At 49.0% G+C, this 22176-nt stretch overlaps 10 protein-coding genes across 10 annotated transcripts, besides 1 other annotated feature; 5 read left to right on the forward strand and 5 right to left on the reverse strand.

Annotated features, from left to right (window-relative positions):
* Positions 1-22176: part of a sequence feature (contig 1.75 1..213493(-1)) that runs on past the window's edge.
* On the forward strand, positions 656-1897 carry ANIA_04311 (uncharacterized protein; the record flags this gene model as incomplete). The annotated part of the gene is made up of 1 exon (XM_656823.1): positions 656-1897. One exon carries the CDS (start codon positions 656-658, stop codon positions 1895-1897), a length of 1242 nt encoding a protein of 413 aa, XP_661915.1.
* phoC (putative cyclin dependent kinase inhibitor Pho81) lies at positions 4134-7473 on the forward strand (the record flags this gene model as incomplete). Its single annotated transcript, XM_656822.1, has 6 exons — positions 4134-4192; positions 4292-4493; positions 4550-4597; positions 4736-6980; positions 7028-7197; positions 7261-7473. The coding sequence occupies 6 exons, from the start codon at positions 4134-4136 to the stop codon at positions 7471-7473; spliced, it is 2937 nt and encodes a 978-aa protein (XP_661914.1).
* On the reverse strand, positions 7960-8761 carry ANIA_04309 (uncharacterized protein; the record flags this gene model as incomplete). Its single annotated transcript, XM_656821.1, has 2 exons — positions 7960-8111; positions 8173-8761. 2 exons carry the CDS (start codon positions 8759-8761, stop codon positions 7960-7962), a joined length of 741 nt encoding a protein of 246 aa, XP_661913.1.
* On the forward strand, positions 9281-10324 carry ANIA_04308 (mitochondrial 54S ribosomal protein YmL9). The gene is made up of 2 exons (XM_656820.2): positions 9281-10084; positions 10136-10324. Exons 1-2 carry the CDS (start codon positions 9292-9294, stop codon positions 10231-10233), a joined length of 891 nt encoding a protein of 296 aa, XP_661912.1. The 5' UTR covers positions 9281-9291; the 3' UTR covers positions 10234-10324.
* On the reverse strand, positions 10503-11111 carry ANIA_04307 (cytochrome c oxidase assembly factor 1 family protein; the record flags this gene model as incomplete). The annotated part of the gene is made up of 2 exons (XM_656819.1): positions 10503-10592; positions 10647-11111. The coding sequence occupies 2 exons, from the start codon at positions 11109-11111 to the stop codon at positions 10503-10505; spliced, it is 555 nt and encodes a 184-aa protein (XP_661911.1).
* ANIA_04306 (putative JmjC domain protein) lies at positions 12441-14660 on the reverse strand (the record flags this gene model as incomplete). Its single annotated transcript, XM_656818.1, has 2 exons — positions 12441-14335; positions 14393-14660. The coding sequence occupies 2 exons, from the start codon at positions 14658-14660 to the stop codon at positions 12441-12443; spliced, it is 2163 nt and encodes a 720-aa protein (XP_661910.1).
* ANIA_04305 (putative flavoprotein) lies at positions 16619-17347 on the reverse strand (the record flags this gene model as incomplete). Its single annotated transcript, XM_656817.1, has 2 exons — positions 16619-17274; positions 17335-17347. 2 exons carry the CDS (start codon positions 17345-17347, stop codon positions 16619-16621), a joined length of 669 nt encoding a protein of 222 aa, XP_661909.1.
* Positions 17615-18579, forward strand: ANIA_04304 (monothiol glutaredoxin GRX5). Its single transcript, XM_656816.2, has 3 exons — positions 17615-17661; positions 17712-17985; positions 18044-18579. The coding sequence occupies exons 1-3, from the start codon at positions 17635-17637 to the stop codon at positions 18190-18192; spliced, it is 450 nt and encodes a 149-aa protein (XP_661908.1). The 5' UTR covers positions 17615-17634; the 3' UTR covers positions 18193-18579.
* ANIA_04303 (ethanolamine-phosphate cytidylyltransferase) lies at positions 18406-19950 on the reverse strand (the record flags this gene model as incomplete). Its single annotated transcript, XM_050611768.1, has 4 exons — positions 19763-19950; positions 19588-19705; positions 18764-19538; positions 18406-18717 (listed from the first exon to the last, which is right to left on the reverse strand). Exons 1-4 carry the CDS (start codon positions 19884-19886, stop codon positions 18406-18408), a joined length of 1329 nt encoding a protein of 442 aa, XP_050467756.1. The 5' UTR covers positions 19887-19950.
* ANIA_04302 (uncharacterized protein) lies at positions 20654-21760 on the forward strand (the record flags this gene model as incomplete). Its single annotated transcript, XM_656814.1, has 3 exons — positions 20654-20901; positions 20947-21616; positions 21737-21760. The coding sequence occupies 3 exons, from the start codon at positions 20654-20656 to the stop codon at positions 21758-21760; spliced, it is 942 nt and encodes a 313-aa protein (XP_661906.1).

Here is a 22176-nt window from a genome sequence, read left to right on the forward strand (position 1 = left end):
CCGTTTTTTTCTTGGAGACGACTCGCATCTCCACTCTCCTTCCACCCGCTCAAGTTCAATCTCAATCTCACTCATTCCTCTTCTCAGCCTCTCAGTCTCTTCCTTCGTTCATTTGCCTCTTCGGTCCCGATTCCTTCTTTCGTCCCTCCTCCCAACCGTTATTTGAAGTCTTTGTTGTTTATAATGAGACTAATCACGTCTACGTGAGGCTCGAACCATTTCAACTTGGCGTGCTCGGAACGAGATTCTGTCAATTTCGCCCCTGGCCGTCCCGTCAGCAAATTGCCTTCGACATCAGCACTTCGTCTCGCTCGGCCCGCGACAGCAATTGTCGACCTTTGCGTATCATACCGTCCGAAAAAAAATCTTTCGGTCATCGTTATCTATTGCAATTTTTCTCCATAAGCTGTCGAAGGCTGATGAGAGCCTTGCAGCCCTAGCTAGGTTCTCGGGAACTGTCTTGGTTTTGGATATCTGCTTCGTGGCTGTTTTCCGGACAATCACTCAATTGCCCACGCTACGTTTCAGTCTGAGATATAGTACGATTCGAGGTCTAGGATCTGGAGTTGTACTTTTGATAGTGTAATTCACCTCAGGACAGCGGAGATTATAAAAACGTATTGGGCAACGGGAGTTGCCCTTGCGTTCATCCACCATGAGTCAGAGCGTTCCCAACCCAGCGCCGAGCACCACGGTTGATACAGAACCTTCACCGACTACGACCTCCGATACCGATTCAACTGAGACTTCCCAGACGTCTACATCTACGTCCACCGAATCCGAGCCGTCTTCTACAGCTGAAACCTCAACTTCAACTACAGAGTCACCTACCTCAACAAGCACCTCAGAAACTACAGAGCCTACAGTGACGTCTACATCCTCCGAGACTTCTTCTGCCCCTACCAGTACTACTAGTAGTAGTACTACTACCACTACTACTGATGACCCAACCACCACTACTACTGAAACCACAAGCACAACAACCGAGCCAACTTCATCCGATACTGTTGAGCCAACAGCCACCACAACAGAGATCACCACTGGAACAACCACAACCACTATCACCATAACTGGCACACCGACCGGACCCACGACTACGGGCAGTGGAGACGCATCTTCAACCATCGATTCCTCATCTGCTGCTTCAGCAACGGAGACAGGCGGCAGCGACTCTGGACTCTCGGCAGGTGGCACTATTGCTGTCGCGGTGGTTGTCCCTGTTGTCTCTGTCGCTATTCTTGTCCTGGTAGGCCTGTGGCTCTGGAGAAGACACAAAGCAAAGAAGGTGGCGGAAGAGGAACGCAGAAAAGAAGTTGAGGAGTACGGGTTTAACCCAAACGGTGATCCAACCCTACCCGCAGTAATAGGTGGCTCTGCGGATGATAATGCTGGTTACCGTGGGTGGGGGACAACTTCAGCCGGCCGCAAAGCTTCGACAAACATTTCAAGCAGTGCTGGTGTTGGTCTAGCAATGTCTGAAGCCAGCAGTCAACCAGGTTACCATCACACTGCTACTCCCAGCGATGGCACCATCCAATACGAAGGGCATGGTCCGCTTGGCGAGACCGAACCCTACGGGATTTTGGGCGCTGCTCCTGTCACTGCAGCTACGTCCAATCAGCGCCATACTGATATCAATCGAGGCCCATCTAATGCCTCTTCTGCGTATTCTGCGGGTAATCACTCGGATATCTCAGAAGAAAGTAATATGTCCGCCAACCATCCTGGCGGCCCATACTATGATTATGCCGATGTACAACAGCAATATGGAGGGTATAACGATCCATATGGCGCCCAACCAGTGATTCGGGATGTTCAAGCTCGCCGGAACACACAGATTCAAAATCCATCTGTATTTCCCCGACAAGGAAACGCTGGGATCGCGCAAAATTTCTAGGAGAAAATGGATTGACCATTTTTTCTTTCTTATATATACTTACTCTTACTAAAGGATCATATATCAACTCTTGTTCGCCCAGCACGGTTGCCACTAATGGAGTTGTGAGGGGTTTTAGCGCAGCACTGAGCCCTAAGCCTTCATATTACTGTTATCAACAGGCCAGAGTCGATTATTCATTCATCTACACGGAACTCGCCGAGTTCTTTTTTTTTTTTTTTTTTTTCGCTTTCTATTTTGTGATACCAATTTCACTGCCATCTTCGCCGATTATCTTTCCCCTATTTGTTCCCTCGCTATCTTGGTCTTGTCTTCTTTTTTGGTGTACATTTACGACTGCTCCTTATCATGTGAGGGACCTCTTTAGTTCTGGTTTGTCTTCAATATCTCTTCTATACCTGAACAGACATTCTACTTCACCTACTCTCCATCTTTCTTTGTCTGGATGTCCTGCTTTTTTTTTTTTCTTGGTGGGCATTTGCTCCTCTCAGAGAAGGCAAGGAGTGTGTAAAGCTCTATACTTAGCTAGGGATCCATAATGATAAACTCAAACTCATAGCGAAACCAAGAAGCAGACTTCGTAGCATTCGATAGGTTTAATGATACGGCGTCTCTGTAATCACATTGCTGCCTGTGGAGTCATGTAAGGAGCGCGAAGACCGGACAGCCTATCAGTGGTCGGGCTTCTAGATGAGGCTACAAGAAGATCAGGGCTTGTAACCGTTAGCATCAATCTCAGGCGACCTTAACCACCTTTCGAAGATCTTGCGGAGCTAATAAATACTGCTCTTGTGTAGGGATCCCGGCCAGTGACATCATCCGAATTGAGTCGAATCGCACCTGTGTAGTACCAAGTGCATGCTTAACCTGAGAAAGATGATAAGCCAAGCATTCAGTAATACGTTAGGCTTGTTCGAGCAGTGCACGTTGTGATTGACGCGGCTTTGGTTGGGTTGTTCTCCAGGGCTTGCAGCTTTAGCGTGACCGTGGGGCAGGAAACGTGGGTTTGTTTGCAGCGTTGATTGGGCGGGAACCAGCTCCCCCAGAGCTCTCCACCTTCAGCTCGCCCTTCCATCTTTTGACATGAACACATTACTCTCAGCGACTGTGTCTAACCCTCTCTACGCTCGTGTCAAATCTACTTGTCGTTGATCTCCTAGTCGCTTTCCATATAGGTATGTCGTTGAGGGGTGTGATCCATGGCTCCCGCCGTGAGCCGGCCTTTGTCGACTATGAAATGTCCGCTGACGCGCAAAGAAAAAACAGTACCTCACCTAAGTGACTCCTCTAATCCGGCGAGGTCAGAGCAGATCATATATCGCCCCGCGCCGCATCGATCCCAACGAGTATAACATGCATTTATACCCACCTTTCTTGTAAAACAAACTATCACAAACGGGGAAGCTTGGGAAGCTCTGGGTTATTGCACTTGCGCGAAGGTCCTGATCTCCAAGTACTTTCCGGTACAAACCAGTACCCTCATTAGGTGCTTAAGTACCAGTGCTACAGAGGAGTATACTCTGTAGAAGGTTAGGAGCTGCTGGGTGCCCTTATTATCCGACCATCCTAGCCTGACTCCACACTCCAGGGCAACTGAACGACTTTCTCATTAGCCTGCTGGCAGCTCTATCTACGACATATCTGTGTCTGCCCCACCCCAGCGCGCTCATCTGCTCTGTTGCCTCCCCTCAGTTAATTCACTTCCCTGAGGGGTAGTTTGGTCCTGGCTGACCTTCCAATTTCCTCTCCTCCTTTTCTTCTATTTCTTTTTTTTTCCCTTCCCATTTTAGCAGAATTTTCTTCCTGAACCTGCAATTGACGCTCCGGGGCTTGGCTGTACCCGTGCATCTCGTCATAACCCGGGCGACAAAGCTTTCGCCTTTTCGCTCAAAGGGTTGGTGAAGGGTCCCCAACCTTTGGGGCGTATTTGTCAACATGTACGTTTCCCTCTTTTGAGAGATGCGTGAGATCCGGCTATGATATAAAACAGGCCTCGCTCTTACCAGAAACTGATTGATGGCTTGTAGGAAGTTCGGCAAACAAATTCAGCGCAGACAGCTTGATCTGCCGGAGTACGCCGCCAGCTTCGTGAATTATAAGGCATTAAAGAAGGTCAACAGCAGTGGATCCTGAGATCGTGTATACCGCAGGTGCTGACGTCGGACAAACCAGCTTATCAAGCAATTGAGTGCAACGCCGACCATCCCCGCTCAGAGCTCTGTGCCCATCTCTCAAAATGCTTCCGAAGCACAGGCTGCACTCCGTGCGAACAAGGAGGTCTTTTTTTTCCGACTGGTAAGGCGTGGTGTGAAAGGTGTCTGTGGCTCGGGGCTTTTCTAAGTTTCGTACCAGGAACGTGAAATTGAGAAAGTCAACACTTTTTATTTGCAAAAGGAGGCCGAGGTCTGTCCCACTGTCCAGGACCGCTGCACAGAAACCTGACATTAGGCGACAGTTCTCCCAACGGCTAAAAACCTTGGTCGATAAGAAGCGAGTCGCCCAGTCACGGACGGTGACTAAACCTAAAGCCCCGGCGAATCTTGTCGCTCTCCTTGAAGGCTTTCAGCAATTCGATGGCGACCTGAATAAACTACAGGTGAGTTCGTATGCTGACTGAATGAAGTCTTTCTTATGCATCGGTGTAACATGCAGCAATTCGTCGAAATCAATGAGACGGCCATGTCCAAGATCCTCAAAAAGGTTTGTCGAAAGGATATGTTACGATCTTTGAGAGTCGATTCCGCTAACGGAGTAATCTAGTGGGATAAAACATCGAAGGTCTATATTCCTCGCCGTCCAACTTCCGCGTCCAATCAGCTTACCATACATCTATAATAGTCTCGCATGAAGGAATTATATCTCCACCGTGCCGTTGAAGTACAACCATGTTTCAATCGGGATGTATTGCGCGATCTTTCTGATCGGGCGACCACCGCTCGTATAGAGCTTGAAGCTTGGGCGGAAGGAGAGAATATTCAATTCGACACGACCCGACCGACCGACCGCACGACCACCTTTCAAGGTTTTGGGTCCGAGGAAGAAGACCTTGACCTTCAAGTTCTACAATCTGCCAATTCAGGGAATCTGTATGCATTACGCGAATGGGCAGACAAACTACAGAAATCGGGTGATTCGCGAGAGCGTGCCACACGCACGTTTCTAGCCGCGATCAGTGAATATTCCGACGATGTCCTCGCTGTCCTCCTCGAAACTGGTTTAGTAGATATTTTCGCCGAGGATGATATTAACGAGCGGAACTGTTTACATGAGGCGGCCATATCTGGCCGCGAGTTCGTTCTTAAAGCTGGCCTCGAGGCGGGTGTGCAGGTATCTAGGACCGATGTTTACGGAAGAATCCCACTACATTATGCTTGTATCCATGGCCGTGTGGGCATGGTACAACAACTGTTGGCAACAGATCCTAGCACTGTTGACATTATGGATCATGACAACTTCACGCCTCTGATACATAGCATTGTCAAGAACCAGCTTGACTGCGCGGAGCAGCTTCTCCGCAATAATGCTCGCATCGACCCGGTGTCTGAATCGGACCATATTCCGCTCAACCTGGCATGCCAGCATGGATCGCTTCCAATAGTCAAGATGCTCTTAGAACGACAGGCTCGGTTACTCCCCGATGCGGAAGGCCTCTACCCTCAGCACATGGTGGCGCGCGCATCACAATCCCCTGACATTCTATTGCTGCTCAAACGGCATGGTGCTGATCTCAATCAGAGAGACAAGTTGTACCAGTGGACTCCACTTTTTCACGCAGCTAGCGAAGGCTGCGTAAACTGCCTGCGGACACTTCTGGAGCTGGGCGTGGATGCAGATGTCAAGGACGAGAAGGGTCTAGCGGCGGTGTATTACGCTGCGTGGGAGGGTCATTTGGAATGCATGCTGCTGCTCTGGTCTCATCATACAGAGTCACAGCCATCGCAGCGGCCATTAGATATCTTGAACGGCTTAAGGCTCCATGAGCCGAGTTCCACTATTGCCTGGCAAGAGCATACTCCGGCAGAAGCACAAGACATGGAGACGGTAGATGGGATTCCGGATCTATCTCTCCCTCCGCCAATCATCCCGTTGCGACGCTATGGGCATAATTTCCTCGACAAGAAGGTTTTCGTACAAATATTATTCGACCCCGGTAGCTCCATTTCGTTTGATCAAGCTGGGCGCTACCCTGCTGCTCGATTGACCATATCTTCGAAGTTATCCGAACTAATACCGCGAACTGTGATGCTTCCCATTCAGGAAGACGCCCGGATGATCTCCTTTCATGTCGACACCTTGCAAACATTCACCGTTGACTTTGAGATTTTCCCTACTTTTGGCTCCAAGGTGATCGCAAAAACAGTTGCCCTCCCGACAGTGTTCGGGGCGGAGGAGTCCAGCGCTGGCTCATGTTGTTTACCCCTTTTCGACCCCCGGTTACGTGCCATTGGACAGCTTCGTTTCTGGTTCCAAGTCATCAAGCCGTACCACGGAGATCCTCTTGAAATCACGCATTTCGCAACTTACTGGAAGGCCACAAGCACTGGCGAATCTGACCACAGCGGCTTAGTCACTGGGTCGAGCTTGTCGGGAGATCATGTCCAGCTTTTTGTACAGCTCACAAGAGACAAAGTCCCAGTAGTGCACCCACAGTACATGGTGAAACACTATGGCATCGATATACCCATCTGCCATCTCACCTTCTCTGAATTCCAAGCTGTTGGCGGTGAGAAGAATGTGAACCGACCAGAATTACTCCAATTCTTGCAGGCTCATGCTGCCGATGATCTGGCCCTGACCCATCGAGTGCTCGCGGCGTCATTCTTATCATTGCGTGAGGTCTTCGAGAATCTCCCAGTTGACGTAAATGTCAATATCTCTGTTCTCTATCCATCAGCTGCTGAGGAGCAAGCATTGAAGATGACGTCTATGACAGATGTCAATACGTTCGCTGACGCCATATTGACGGTTGTTTTTGACCATGCACGCGTCGCACGGGATAAGAATCCAGAATTCATGCGTTCTGTCGTTTTCACATCTTATAACGCCAACATATGCGTTGCTCTGAATTGGAAACAGCCAAACTGTAAGCAGCCAGTCCCCGTAAACCTCTCACCAATCACTAATAATCAGACCCCGTTCTCCTTTGCAATGACCTTGGCCAGATTCGTGACTTGGCCCGCAATGCCGGCACTCACCCAGACGTTGACAGCAGCGGTCGAGCATCAATGTCCATAAAGGAATCGGCCCGCGTAGCACAGAGCAACAATTTTATGGGCCTGATATGCCGTTCTAGTCTTTTGGTATGCTTACACAAACTTCCGTTAATTCTTGACCGCCACAGATACTAATGGAGGCTGCTCTAGAATGTTGTGCCAGCTCTGGTAGCAACTATCAAGGAACTTGGCCTTGTACTTGTAGCCGACACCTCCGACGAAGCCGAACAACCGGAAACTCAAGCTTTGTCAGCTGCAGGCTCTATGGGCGTGGCTGAACTGGCATACCGCATGCCCGAAGGTGTAAATGGCTTGATGAAAGCCAATGGCATACTGAGGTTCAATGACATGATTGACATGTGATGCAACGTCTTCATACGTCTATTTACCTACTCATATCCTATAATCTCTATTCTGGCTTGGATCTGCTTTTTTTTTTTATTATATCCAGGAAACGGCCCTTATGAGCCAAATGGTTGGCGTCTTTCTTTCTTCTGTTATCGGAGGCTTGCTGCATCATTGCTTTTCGCATTTCCATCAGCAGCATGTGTCTCATTTTGCGTGTTGGTTTACCTGTCGAGAGGCATGCGTGGTCAAGTCCTTTCTACTCTCATCACCATAACTTTTCTACATCATGAACCCCCATTTGGCGGATACAGGTGACAAAAAGCGAGAGTGGAGGACTAGATTCAACTAATGTACAATGAATGTAATATATGAGGATGCGCTCAGTATCTAGCTGCACAACGCTATGCAACGAATAAAAAAAATTGGATATGGTGTACTATATGCCGCAGGAAGTCGGCCAAGGAAGTCATTCAAAGAGCTAATTTGCCGCCGTCATTGCCACTACTTGGCCTTTGGCTTGCCCTTGACCACATCCCAGCCCCATTTTCTGAGCTGCTTCACGACTTTCGGCGTGATAGCCGCTGTCAGCGGCACGCGCACAAAGATGAAGCTCTTGTGAATGGCGTACGCTAGAGCAAGCTGCGTCCATAAACCTGGCATTATCGACCTTTAGAAAAAAAAATAATTGATAGATATGGGAGCGAGGGAACATACTGGCTTCCTCAACCGGTCCCTTCTTCTTTCCCCCAGCCTGAGCGCCGAAATCCTCGTCCTCGCTCTGCTCCTCTGACTCCTTAAAAGCTCCCGGCCAAACCTTATTCACAGCACCCTTGACGCTCTCAACGATAACATGCTCATAATGCCCAATCTTATCCGCGCCAAGTAGTTTCACCGCCGCAAAGCAGAACGGGAAATCAAGCGCCGAGAGGAAGAGATAGATCCAGAGCGCAGACCATCCATATTCGCGAGAGAGAGTCTTAAGGCGTTGCGAGAGCGATGGCGTCGCGTTGGGGGCTTGGTATGTGTATCCAGGTCCAACCGATTTATTGTTGTTAAATCGGGGGCGGTAAGTACGAAAGGTGCGGCGGATTTGACCTCGGGATGCTGTACTTTGCAATTGAAATTGCTGGAGTGTTCTCAGCGATGGTAATTGTTTCCGGATGCTGAAAAGCTGTCTCTGCGCGGGCGCGAGTGATATTGGGCGGCGAAACATGCGAGATGTTGGGTTTGATAAGGGGAAGCTGGCGACTTCTGAGTTGAGCATTCGTAGGGCCCAGGGCCTGAGTGGAAATCGGAGAGACATTGTGTAGTGTGGTTGCTTTAAAGTGTTTCGGTTCCTGCTTGAAACTTTTACCTTTTCTCGCCACCGAGGTTTGAGCGGTATATTTTAAGCGAGGTAGACAAGGTGAAATGAAGCCAGCAGCTATGATTATATCATATACAGAACAAAGAAGTTTATTATATCAAGATTGAAAATAATTGAGGGATGTAAGTCGACGTAGAAGATGACGCATAGAGAAATTATAGGTAAGCTTCGGCATTAGGGATGAGAGCGGATGTTTCGGAGAACGTGTGCCCTATGCCGGAATTGGCCTCTCCTCCAGCAAATGTACAGACCGTGCCCAAATACTTAGGTTCAGAAATTGAAGTTCAACTTCCGTCTACAAGGCCTGATATTCGATATAGGGCATTTCGAGTGTATTCCTGCGACTCCGAGTTGTGCAATCTCTGCCTGAAATCATAAGGCATAAACACACCGCCTTTCAAACATCCTTCCGAAATTTCTCCCGATTCACTTTAACGAAGCAATTAAACTACGCGACAAAACTCACAATGCCTCCACGCCTATCAAGAAGACTGGTACAGCTGCCTTTTTCTAATGGTGCAGTTATACCGCAATCACACGCTCAGAGTGCCGTCTTCGTCCGCGCTTTCGGCATCCGCTCTCTAAATCCTCCAAAACACTCGAAATTCAATGACAGCCCCGAACTCCTCAAGTCGTCGCCCGCCGCAGCCCTTGAGCGGAAAGCAAATACACTTCCGCCCCGCACAGGAGCTATTGCAATCAAGAAGGGAATGACCGCGATCTTCGACCCAGAGACAGGGAAGCGCATCTCTTGTACGGTTCTGCAGCTTGACCGTGTCCAGGTCATCGCGCATAAGACAGTGGACGTACATGGCTACTATGCTGTGCAAATGGGCGCTGGTTGGAAGCATCCGAACAATGTCACAAAGTCGTTATTAGGCCATTTCTCGGAACAAGGGGTTTCACCGAAGCGACATGTGTACGAGTTCCGAGTGAAGGATGAGGATGGTTTGCTGCCTGTTGGACAACTTGTCAATGCGGACTGGTTCCATGAGGGCCAGTACGTAGATGCGAGGTCGAATACGAAGGGCAAAGGGTTTGCTGGTGTGATGAAGAGGCATGGGTTTGGCGGTCAGGATCGCAGTCACGGTGTTAGTTTAACGCATCGCTCGCTTGGTTCAGCTGGTCCCAGTCAGGGTGGTGGCTCTAGGGTTTATCCTGGAAAGAAGATGGCTGGAAACATGGGGAATGAGCAGAACACAGTGCAAAACCTCAAGGTTCTTAAGGTTGATGCGGAGAATGGACTGGTTCTGGTAAATGGTATGCACTGCCTTTCCTGTCTTATTACCGGCGCCAGACTGATGACTATAGGTTCCGTGAGCGGTCCAAAGGGATGTGTTGTTAGGATACAGGATGCCATCAAGAAGCCTTGGCCGGTAAATCCGGAGTCGGCCCAATCATCGAAATAATCTATGACGTGGTTTATACTTGAAAATGTACTACTATACTTTTTGTTTCTGAGCGGCGTCTGTAAATAATACATAAGATATCTCAATTTCTCAAATCCTCCTCTGGACCTTTCCAACAATCCTACAAGATTCGCTGTAAAAGAAAAAGAAAAACTAGATGCATAACCCGAACGCCTTCACTTAATGCATCAAGGTACCCAAATATACAGCGGCGACATGGTAAAGCGCAATGCTTGTTACTGCATTATATTGGAAGCGCCAGAGTACGTCTATTCTTGACGGAACGGGTCATGGTTGTTTTCAAGAAGTTGGATCACAGTTCCATCCGTTGTCTCCAAACTCCATTCCTCAGTGCGGAACTAGGGCGATACGTTAGTGACATCTATTCTGATAGAAAGTGAAACTGAACTCACAAAACTCATCCGGTCCGGTCTAATACTCTTAAACCTCATTTTCCCCTGCGATTTCGTCCCTTTCACCCAAAACGAGATATCGATCCGGCCATGCAGCTGGTTCATCTCGCCGCTAATCCAAGGTATCTTCTGCGCAAAATAGATCTCATCACCCAATATCTCGCGCGCACGCGGCGACGTGCGCAGAGCATACAGTGTGCTGCTCACGACACTCGATGAGGACTTTTGGTAGTTGAAGATGCCCAGCATGGCGGCGCCCACCACGACCGCGAAAACTGGTAAGGTCCGAAGCCATCGTCGCCCTTCAGAGTTGATATTGGGAAGCTGACGGTCTGCTCGCCGTTCCGTTATGGGACCAGAGTTGGCCGCTGGGGCGGGGATGAGAGAGCGACGGGGACTGAGTCGGTTCGTTGTGCTGGGAAGTCGCGGAAACCTTATGCGGCTTCGGGTAGCTTGTAAAATCATGTTGGAGATTGGGATTCTCTCAGAGGCCAGCTGTCCGTTCTGAATTTTCAGGCCAGTACAATGTAAGGATCGGCAACAATGAATGTATAAGAGGAATTAAGTTGGAGCTGGCGAAGCGGGAGTTGGAGGTGAAATCAAACAAGACAAACTTGGGGCATATGATGTGGCGCTGAGAGATCAATAGTAGGAGCTTTCTACCTATATCTATTTTACTTCAGATCGGTAGAATCTATTGGCGACTCTTTTCATTGCCTTACCTCAGGCTGCGTGGCTATATGGCTTCCACGAGGCTTCGCAAGGCATTCCGCTATCCGGTTGACTCTGGCGATGACGGTGCGCGAGCGGAACTAGATGAAGAAGGTTTGCTGAAGTTCTCTGTATCTCATTTACTCTGACGCTCGTGCCTAGAACAAGAACGTCTTATCAAAGCTCTGAGATCACAAAATGAGCAACGAGACTCGCAATACAGCGTAACTATTCTGCCCTTGCGCGCGCTATACAGAACTGGCACTGAGCACTATCTATAGCTCGTCTTCGCTGCAATCCCGCTCTTATCAACCACTGTATTTGTCTCATCGCTATTGACCCCAGCAGCGCTGGACTTATCCGTCCGCTTTTTGGCCCTTCTCGGAACTCTGTCACTCTTGGCTACAGCCTATACGATCAAGTATGTACCGCTGCAACGTCCAGACCCAAAGGGTAAGAGGCCCGTACGGGCTCTAGATCTCAGAGAACGCGTGGGGATTTATATAATCCCTTGTAATGCTGCGATGTGTGCTCTTCTAGGGATGGCTTATTTCTTTCGCTCGGGGGCATCTGCTGGAAATCATCCTATCGCTTACCTAGTACCTGCTGGTATGTCTTGGTCCTCTCCCATCGAGTTCTGTGGGCTTGGGAATAACAAATGGATTGATACTTATGTCTTACAGCATTGCTTACGGTTATATTAATCGTGCGCCAAGTAATGGCGTCAGTTGACCTTGAAACACTGGAGGATCTTCGATATGACTATAAAGGAGCCTAGCTTCATGGCGGATGTATGTCGAGCAGCGTCTCATATCTGGATAAGTGCGTATAGGGCAAGTTAGCCCTACTATGGGACCTTACTGCTAGACAGACGGGAAGTAAAGCGTTATTGCTCCATTAGAGTGTGAATATTCCATGAATAGTTTGTTTTGGCCATGACGCTGCATGACTATTCCCAAGAATCATCGCGTGCGAGAATCGAAGTTTCGAGTGCTGAGTTGACAGGTATATCTGTATAATCTGCAGAGTATACAGCTTGCGGGACCTTTTCTAACTCCAACTGGCCGTATTTGACATTCTGCGCTACGTCAGGGTAGAACGCGACCTGTATTGAGTTATCTCCAAAGCTTGATTGCGCTTAACGTCCGCTTCTTCTTGATGCTTGCTCAACCGGCTTATTTCGTCACTGCTGGCCTTCTTCAGCCAGCCGAGATTCGAGTGCCCAAAATCCACCAAAGCCTCAATGCTGCGAACGTCCGCAACTTGGCTTGTGTCATGACCGAGGGACGTACACGTGGGCTCAAAAGGAGTCATCTGGGGATTTTTGCGGCAACCGCCACAGCTGCAGAACTTTTGACATCTTGGGCACTCCCATTTAGAAGTTTCCAGAACTTCCTGCGGTAGCATATTGAACGCTCTAAACAGACTACCATAGCAGTACCTCAAAGAGCATTTGGGATTCGAACAGGAGGCAAGTTTCCACTCCGGCTCAACGTACTTGCAAATGTGACATTTGGGGCCTTTCGATTTCGACTTCTTCCTGCGTCTGGCGGGGCGGGTATCATCTTCCAATTCGCTAATTCCGTCCACCAGCTCTTCCATTATGGGCTTCGGCTTCGAGATATCAACCCACGGACGCCGCTTCAGTTCTTCCTGGCATATGTGGGCCAGGCTCTTTTTGCCCATTTCTTCCTTCTCAACCCGAAATTGTCGGTATTTCTTGTCAAGTTCAGGGTCGAACCTAAGAACCTGCTGCCTCCAGAATTCGTGCATTCTCAGGAGTTGTTCCCATTTAAATTGCTCAACCCATTTCAATTCCGAGATGCATGCACAGCTTCGGCCCATAACATAACATTCCATGCAGATATCATAGGGGAGCTCAACACCCGTCGCAGTTGTGGCACATGAGGGACACGTCAGGAACCGATTGAAGATGTTCCCTCTGCAGTAGGCACATGTGATATTGCTGTCAAAAGGTATGTATTCAACGTTCTTCTCATGAGGTGTCGCCGTGGAAAACGATTCGGAAAGCAGAATTTGGTTGAACAGAGAGAACAATTGTTCAAATTCGTTCTGCAGCTGCTGTACTCTCGCGGGGCTGCGATTAGCATCAACGCTGTTGAGACGTGTTGAATATTGTTTGAGCGAGTAGAATACTATCGCTTTGTTTTTATATTGTTCATCCCGACACACCACTCTGGCATGCGGAAGCGCTTCGTTCAACGCCCTCTCGAGAGTCTCCACCGTCGTTCTGTTCCATGCAACTTTCATCGTTCGCGTTCCACGGTTCCAGACCTGGTGCGCCGCCAGGGGAGGTATGAGGATGAAGTCACCCGGCCGCTGTTCGACAATATATGTTGTGAACGGTGCGGCTTTCCACGCGTTAATCTGTGCGAAATGGTCCTCTAGGTTTATGTCGTGGCCCAGCATTGTCATCCAATACTCCGACACAGAGTTCCGGTCCTTGCTGCTGGTCATAAACCATAATGAGGAGCCAGGCTTCGTTGCCTTTCCATTTTCAATTGAGCCATCTGACGCTTCAACCATTAGGTTTTGGCCAAGACTAGCACACATCTCTTGATGCGCTGGCGTATACGTTCCCTCATGACCAATGTAACACATCAGATTTTCGGCGCGCATGTTCTCTGGAAGACAACTCATCAAATCACCGGCTTTGCCTACCTGCTCCTGTGAAACCTTGCGTTTCTTCGAGAATGGAGCGCTTTTGGGCCCTGTACTCTCGAAGAATTCCGGCTCCGCCAAATTGTTCAGGTAAAATAGAAATGGAGGTATGATGCTCTTCAAGAAGTCATGCCAGATCTTCGGGCAATCAATGTCTTTAAGGTATAGTCTTTGGAGATCAGGGTTTTTATGGTTGAACTTATTGAACTGGTTCGCAAGGATGGACATATTCTTCAGGTAATGGCCAATAGTGAGCGGTACGGCCTTCTTCGCTGTCAGGTCTCTGGCATCTTCTCCTGTGCAAGGTAGACTCTTTAGCACGAGCTAAATTAGACTCGAACGTCAATACTCACGCTTCGCCGAGTAATGACTTCTCAGCCATCTCTCGGAAAAGATGGCATTATCAAGCTTCTTATCAAAACCCTCAACAACAAGAGGTAGTCCACGAACGATGACGTGAAGAAGGACAAGCTTCTCGAAGTTCTCAAGCCCATTCTCGTCGATGGCATCGCAATGAATTCGCACCACCTCTTCGAAGTTGGGCGAAGACTTTATCAATTCCGCAGCATCCAAGGCTGGAGATATCGGTTCAAACGCTGCGCGGGGCCTTTGAGCTGGCATTTTCCTGGCACTTTAAGGAACGTGAATTGAGAGCGCAATAGCGGGGAATATGCGCCGGACCAGAAGTTGACCTATATATACAATAAGAGGAACAACCAGCGAGGCCCACGGAGGGAGCTTTGGTCGAATGCGCGGGCAACTGTGACGGCGCGCACCTAGACAGCAACAGATATCGAACCATTCTTAAATAGGACGAGGCAACCAGTAAGCTTGTGAGAGGTACAGAACTCAGGCAGCAGGCACAATAGCAGTAAGTGATAGTTGACATTTGGCTATCGCTATCCCGCCGATGTTCGCCCAGTCGAGTCTACTTGCGGGCTCTTCCGCCCGCCGCGGAGATTTCCTGACGGCTATGCTAACGGTTAAGTTTAGAGGTCCTAAGACGGAAACACGCATGGATCGCAACAGCGGAAAGTCACATGATATGGTCCTTCCAATCTTTTTCTTCTCGGCGCGATGGGAAAAAGGCTAAGATCAGGACTTAGTTATTATACATCCTAACCTATACTGAGTGAGTGCCACACTCTTTACCCATTCAATTAGATTCAGGGTTATGCACAGAATTATGCATTCGCATTGACCTTCTCTCAGGCTTGCGACGTGCTGAGAAAATCTGTGCCTACAACGTCTCTCGAACAAACTTGGAAGCTTAACCTAGAACCCGCCCAATTCCTCGGTATCAAAATGATGCGTCCTGCGACTTTTTCTTCCCATCTTTTCCGGCGCCCGCATTGGCGCGGTTGCTCTGGGAGGATGCATCCGCGCAATACCGGCGCAATGAACAACACAGATCGATCTGTCCTTTGCACGTCTCCGAGCCAAGTAACGTCGCAGTCCGCTTTGACACAACGCAGAGTTCCCATTGCCAGATCTTTGATATATACTTCTTTACTCCCTTTTTCAACGGGTGTCGCACACAAGGAGCAGAGACATAATTCCCTGCAACAGTACGTTCCTCCGCAGACAGGACTTATCGCCTCGCTTCCTCGGTCGTGGATACCATATGCTGAATTAGTGAGGCTCGACAAGCCCGCTGGAACTTACTATTTGTTCTTTCCATGTGCGTTCTCCACGCTTCTTGCAGCGACCATGGCACCTGCAGTTTCAATCCTCCAAGTTCTTGGGACCACAGGTCTTTTTTTTATTGGTGCTATGATAATGCGAGGAGCTGGCTGTGCAATCAATGATTTATGGGATAGAAATCTGGATCCCCATGTTCAGCGCACAAAGTTCCGGCCTATCGCGAGGGGCGCAATATCCCCGGGTCAAGCGCTAATCTTCACTGGTACTCAACTGCTGGCAGGACTAGGTATCCTGCTTCAATTTCCGTACAAGTGCCTCTGGTATGGAATCCCAAGCCTTTTTCTAGTGGGCTCTTACCCCCTCGCTAAACGCGTCACTTATTATCCTCAGGCCGTCCTAGGTCTTACATTCTCTTGGGGTGCCATAATGGGATTCCCCGCCTTGGAAATTGATCTTGTAACAGAGCCAAATGCTTTGATGGCCGCTACTGCTCTCTATGCCAGCTGCGCATCATGGACTGTTTTATATGATATGATATATGCGCACATGGACATCAAAGACGATGTTGCCGCCGGGATCAAGTCAATTGCACTTCGACACGAACATAATACCAAGGCCATACTCTCTGGTTTAGCAGTCGCCCAGGTCACTCTCCTTGCTGCGGCGGGGGTAGCAGCTGGTGCGGGCCCGGTCTATTTCATTGGCTGCTGCGGTAGCGCCGCCCTTACGCTGGGGGTCATGATTCGGAAAGTGCAGTTGAAGAGTACCGAGAGCTGCTGGTGGTGGTTCAAGAATGGTTGCTTACTGACCGGCGGAGGCATCTCCTTGGGCATGCTTCTGGAATATCTCACGCGCAAGATTTATGGTACGGACGACAAGCCGGCATCCTCGATGGAGCCGCAGAATCACACGAATGCGCGGCTGAGCTAAATGGATCAGTCCTCTCTGATATCTGCGCTTTTCGTTTTTAAGCCCGTGTAATCCTCCACTGCCTCAACTATGTCTCTCCAATCCATCATCGCGCCGTTCCCTGTATCTCCACAAGCGAGAGATTTCTCTATGGGATGAAGAAGGTAGACCCAGCCGTCTTTATTCGAATTACTCCATCCCCATTCGTCTCGTAATATAGTGAGCTGTTTTTTTGTGACTGGATGACCCCACATCGCAGTGTTCATCGCAGGGGCGACGAAGACAAGAGGCTTCTGGGTTTTTATGGTGAAATCTACCAAACCAGCCGTATCCCATGCTCTGATAACCGAGAGAAGGAGGTTATCTGCAATGCCAACAATCATCTTGGCCATTGTGTTTGCAGAAAGGGGGGCAATAAGCAACAAATGGGCCCATTTTCTCAACTCGATATGCAAGATTGGCTCCCCACGAACCCATGGTTTTTTCCATTCATCTTCATCTCGGTATATTCCGTCGACCCCGGGTAGTTGACGCAATCTCTCGAGGGGCGGCTGCTCAGGGCTTTGACCGATGAGGAACTTCTCCGCTGATTTGGTTACGATGATGCGAATTGATACATTTGGATGGCGACCGAGAGCTTCTGCTATGTTGGGAAGCTTTATCGTGGCGACCGACCCACTAGCTGCCAGAAGGATATGGAGCTTACCATCATCCAAATGCTGCTTGGCAGAAAAAGGTGTACTCGCAACATCCATGATATTCGTAGATCAGAAGTTTGCCATATGAACCGACCTAGGTATTTGGTTTGTATGGAAAACAGATGTGGCGAGGTTATGAGAAATAAACCATTCTTTATAGCGTTCTTGATATGGAGTCTCGACGGCAAAATGGGGGAAATTAGTATAACGGTTCGTGGAGGATTGATTAGAAATGATATAACTGACACGTGATTGCTGCCGTGTACAAATAATCTTACCAAACCAGCCTTGAGGCAGCCAATTCAGACATTCAACTATCCCAGCTGCAACAACTATCAGTCATTATGTTCTCAAGAACAGCAATCTCCTTCGTATGTTCGGCGCAGTCGTTGTATTCAAATGTGGTACTAATCCGTGTTAGACGCTCCGACGGTCTCTGTTTCGGCCACAACTCTCCCCTCAGTTTCCAAACCAGCTTCCATCTGTGCTCCAAGCCCGTCTACTTTCAACAGAGACCAAAGCAGCAATTGATAAAGCTGTTGCATCGGCTCCGGTGGTTCTTTTCATGAAGGGCACTCCGGAAACTCCGCAGTGCGGGTTCTCTCGCGCAAGCATCCAGATTTTGGGTTTACAAGGTGTTGATCCCAAGAAATTCGTAGCGTTTAACGTGCTAGAGGATCCGGAGCTGCGTCAAGGTATGTCTGTCATCTTGAATGTTCTGCATAACTTTGGCTTAGTCGTGCTTTTCTACAGGTATCAAGGAGTACTCGGACTGGCCTACGATTCCACAATTATACCTGAACAAGGAGTTTATTGGTGGGTGTGATATTCTGATGTCAATGCATCAGAATGGCGAACTTTCGAAGCTCTTAGAAGAGAAGGGTGTCCTAGTTGCTGAATAGATTGAGGTTATGAAATGCCCTGTATTTTAAGTTTCGTGTGCTGTTAATGTATATCTATTCTAATCTCTATGAAGAGCGTAATCTCTGCTTCAGCAATAGATACTTACCCAGAGAGCTATGGCATGTTATTTCATACTCATCTGCTTTAGCTCCAGTTGGAGTTGGTCTGCCTGAGTAGCCGTATATGCAGGAAGAATGACTCATACTATTGGGTCATGCCGCTTCTCTTGACTTGGCTTGATCCTCGATCACTGCCTTCTGCAACTTGGCGCGCTGTCTCGCTTCGTAAGCCTCTCTGCTCTTAAGGATCCGTTCAACTATTTCGCCAGCGTTCACATGTTGAAAAGCGTGATCGGTCGTTTCGCGAAATATACCCATTCGTTTGGGAGCAGCATATGGATCATAGGTGAGTGGGATAAAGGTAGTCGGACCGTGGTAGACGACGTCGGGAACGCCCAAAGGCATTGTCTCTAAATATGGCTGACTTGGTGAAAATGGAGCAGAGAAGATTACGGCGTGTACGTACTAGAAATTGTCAGACCAACCCGTAATGGAAAGGATGGATGCTTACTTGACATTGAAGAACGCATAGGCCCCTCTCAAATATGTTCATGATAGGATAATTCAAACCTTTCCAATGGTTTATTACATCGTCGTCATGAACGCCAGCCACCACGTAAGCTGGGCCAAAATCTTCTCCGTGGGTCTTTACCCTTTGCTCTCTCTGTTCTTGGTCATACCAGCCGCGTTGTCTGCCATCAGATTCCTCAATTGCTAGAACTTGGCGAAGAAATTCAATATGGCCGGAAGAGAAAAGGTCAAACCCTCCATCAACATAGACAATCCGCTGGCCCGGCCTGGGCGGCTTTCCACTAACAAGCTTATCGAAGCTCCCAGACTCGTCAAGCGAAGCCTCAAGTTTTGCAGCGTTCGAGCCTTCCCAAACCCAGACCTGAGAGCCAGGTTGCAGGCCGGTCTCGTCAGTGGCGTAATCCTTGAGCCTTTCCTGAAGGTATAACGCATATTGTGCGCGCTCTTCTTCGTTACCAGAGCCTTCCTTCCCAGAGAGCATGCCTTTCACGCTCTTGACAAAATGGCCCTTTGTACAAAGAAGCATGCGGCCAACGAGATCCGTGGTGGAGATACCGGGGGTTCTTTTGACTACCTTGAAGCGACCAGCAGCCTTGACAAATCGATAGCAGTCATTCCCATTGCTATCAGAGGTAATATCGTCTCCATGTACGACGTACTTGCAACCGTAGTGCGATACCCAGGGCAGGGACGTCACGTACGGAGCATGAGGAATACACTTTGTCGCCCAGCGACATGCTTCTACCGCAGCGATCCTTGACTAATATCAGCTCCCCGAACGAAGAGGATGTGGCAATAACCAACCGCTCCTCTAAAGACATGACCGTAGGCCCTTTGTTTTCCAGGATTGCCTCGTCAGAATGTACTCCGACTAGAAGTTCGTCTCCTAGTCTACGGGCTTGAAGCATAGCTCCTGCGTGTCCTACGGGTATATGATTAGGTCGTATCATACAAGAATCGGGGATGATCGATTCCCTACCATGGTGACTAAAGTCAAAGCACCCGTCCACCCAAACACGCCCCTCTGCTATTGGGACATCATCTTGCGGGTCAACGGGCCATTCCCCTCGTCTGGGAATCGTCTCCTCGGGCGAGGCTGTCATTGTGCGTGTCAAGAAAGCGGTTTGTGATTGATGGCGCAAAGGTCTATCAACGGGTGATTCGTCTTCAACACACGACGCTCGGTGGAGGATGATCTAGGGTTGGATATATAAGAGGGGCTAAGAGGGGTATGAATTGCGGAGAACATCATCCTGACCGCCCTCAAGTCAAGTAATGCCATCTGTTTGTCAGACCAGGTACTGCCCCAAAAGAAAACAATGTTCCGATGCAACTCTGATCCAGCGTTCAAGTACCTGCGGTGATAAAATACATCTGGAAAGGCTGTCACTTCCATTTTCAAGGTCAGAACTACTGTATATCATGCGAGCTAAGACGAGTAACCGGAATTTGGTCCCTGAAGTACTATATATTGATACATATCCATCGAGTATTAGAAAAAAATGAAGGACTTCCTCGAACATTAGCTGAATAATATAAAACAAATCTGATCATCTGGATTCGGGGTAAAATCCTGTACAGGTCTGAGTTCAAAGCCCTGGAAGCCAGCGCTGCGCAGAAAGCTTAGTGCCTGTTATGGTTTAGTGCGGGGATATACACCATAGGGCCTGGCCGTTTCGTGGCTCGCAGCCTCGGTCAGGGGCCAGGGGCTGTGTGGAGAAACGATCTGATCTTAGGTTAAGCGCATTTGGTGGCCATGAACGAGCTTGCGTGCCGAGCTTTCTCTCTCGCAAGCCCATGGGCAACGTACACCTGACATCAACTTCTGGACTTATTTCACTACTCATATTGAAAGCTGGGATCTCGGCTCATGTCCGCTGGCAGAGGACAAGGCTCCTTTGGGAAAACCATTGATATGCTCCCCTCCACGTTCGCGCCGACGCTGTCCCGCAGAGACACAAATAAATCCATAGGGCATGAAGCCGGAGCCGGATCTATCCCTCCTCCATTGATAAGTGGTGGGGGATCTCTCGGTCCGCAGAGTGCGGCGGCGATCTACCAGCATATTCAGGACATGGCTACGAAGCGAATATCTACACTCGACTACCTCAGAAAAGCGTCAGTTGTTTTCCACTCCGTAGATGCATATACTAACAAGTGTAGTCACGAAGGGCGCATTTATTGGTTTAACACGGTTCATTATTCCCGGGCTGACATGGGCCGAATGCCATATTTCGATGCCAGAAAGCTTACCCGGCGTGCAATCAATTATCTTCTCCTCGGTCTGTCTATCCCGGCAATAATCGATGTTAGCACAACATCAGGCGAATATTTACGTGCGTTAAATGCGCTGTTGATTGAATTCGAGGCGTTCCAGCAAGTGCATCCGCCGGAAGGGAGTTCATCGTCTACGCTTGCCCGAGCACGCATACCACAAATGTTCAAGCGCGCCACTCACGGTGGAACGAAGGCTAGAAGGGCAAGCTCAGCGACGGAGATTGGTCTTCCCATGCAACATAGTGACCCCTCCGATCTGAAAAATATGGCAGGGAGTGCTGCCTCATCGGTCAGCGCAGCTGCTGCGAGTGTGTCCATCCCAAATTCAGAAGCGTCAGAGCTCTTACCTGGAGAGGAGTATTCGTACCTTCTGACACCCTCACTGCCATTTGAGCCGGACTACTTTGAGACATTTGTGACTCTGTGCGATGTCCTGATAGACTGCTATACTCGCCTTGTGACGTTGATTTCAACGCCTGCAGTTTGCACCGTTGCACTGGGAGAGTTATTCACAAAAGCAGATGCCAAAATCCGAAAAATTATTGTGGCGGGCATGGTACGCGAATTTGAAGACGCAAGTCGGAACACTGCTAGAACTGAGGTGGCTGGGGTCAGCCGTGTCGTATTGGGGGGTCTTCTAGGATAGCCACTATAGGTAATATGTATCTATGTACAGCTCTATTTTGTCGTGCTCTCGTAGTATCTCAAAAGAGAGAAGCAAGACGCTCGCTTGAAAAATATGGCAAGGGATATCAATAACTTTTGAGAACACGTGCCTCATGAGCCCGGTAAGTTGAGTAAACAATAAGTGCGATGGTCATGTCATCAGTATGCGATGAGAGTATCTTTTAGGACAACGCCGAAACAACCACACGCTTAGGAAATGAAAGAACGCCATTATGCAAGCTAAACGCTCAATAACGTGATGCAGGAGTTGCGACTGATCATGCCACGCTGGATTCGAGAGCGCGCTGCTCGCTGAAAACTCGTCGACTCATCTCAAGGACGGCTTCGAAGCCTTCCCTGCCACGCTTGGCATTTTCTCTAAATCGCTCGACGCTTGCCTCTTCCACCTTGTTCTTAATCTTTTGCCAGCCTCCGCAGAGAGCAGTTATC

This window comes from Aspergillus nidulans, chromosome III (genome assembly GCF_000011425.1).
Source record: "Aspergillus nidulans FGSC A4 chromosome III".
In the NCBI taxonomy this organism is placed as follows: Eukaryota; Fungi; Ascomycota; class Eurotiomycetes; order Eurotiales; family Aspergillaceae; genus Aspergillus; species Aspergillus nidulans.

Bases quoted from the DNA above. Each gene is read 5' to 3' on its own strand.
- ANIA_04308 (XM_656820.2), top strand. From the start codon at position 9,292: ATGCCTCCACGCCTATCAAGAAGACTGGTACAGCTGCCTTTTTCTAAT. The intron at 10,085-10,135 runs GTATGCACTGCC...TGATGACTATAG, and splicing joins TGGACTGGTTCTGGTAAATG to GTTCCGTGAGCGGTCCAAAG.
- ANIA_04304 (XM_656816.2), top strand. From the start codon at position 17,635: ATGTTCTCAAGAACAGCAATCTCCTTC. The intron at 17,662-17,711 runs GTATGTTCGGCG...AATCCGTGTTAG, and splicing joins CAAGAACAGCAATCTCCTTC to ACGCTCCGACGGTCTCTGTT. The intron at 17,986-18,043 runs GTATGTCTGTCA...GCTTTTCTACAG, and splicing joins GGATCCGGAGCTGCGTCAAG to GTATCAAGGAGTACTCGGAC.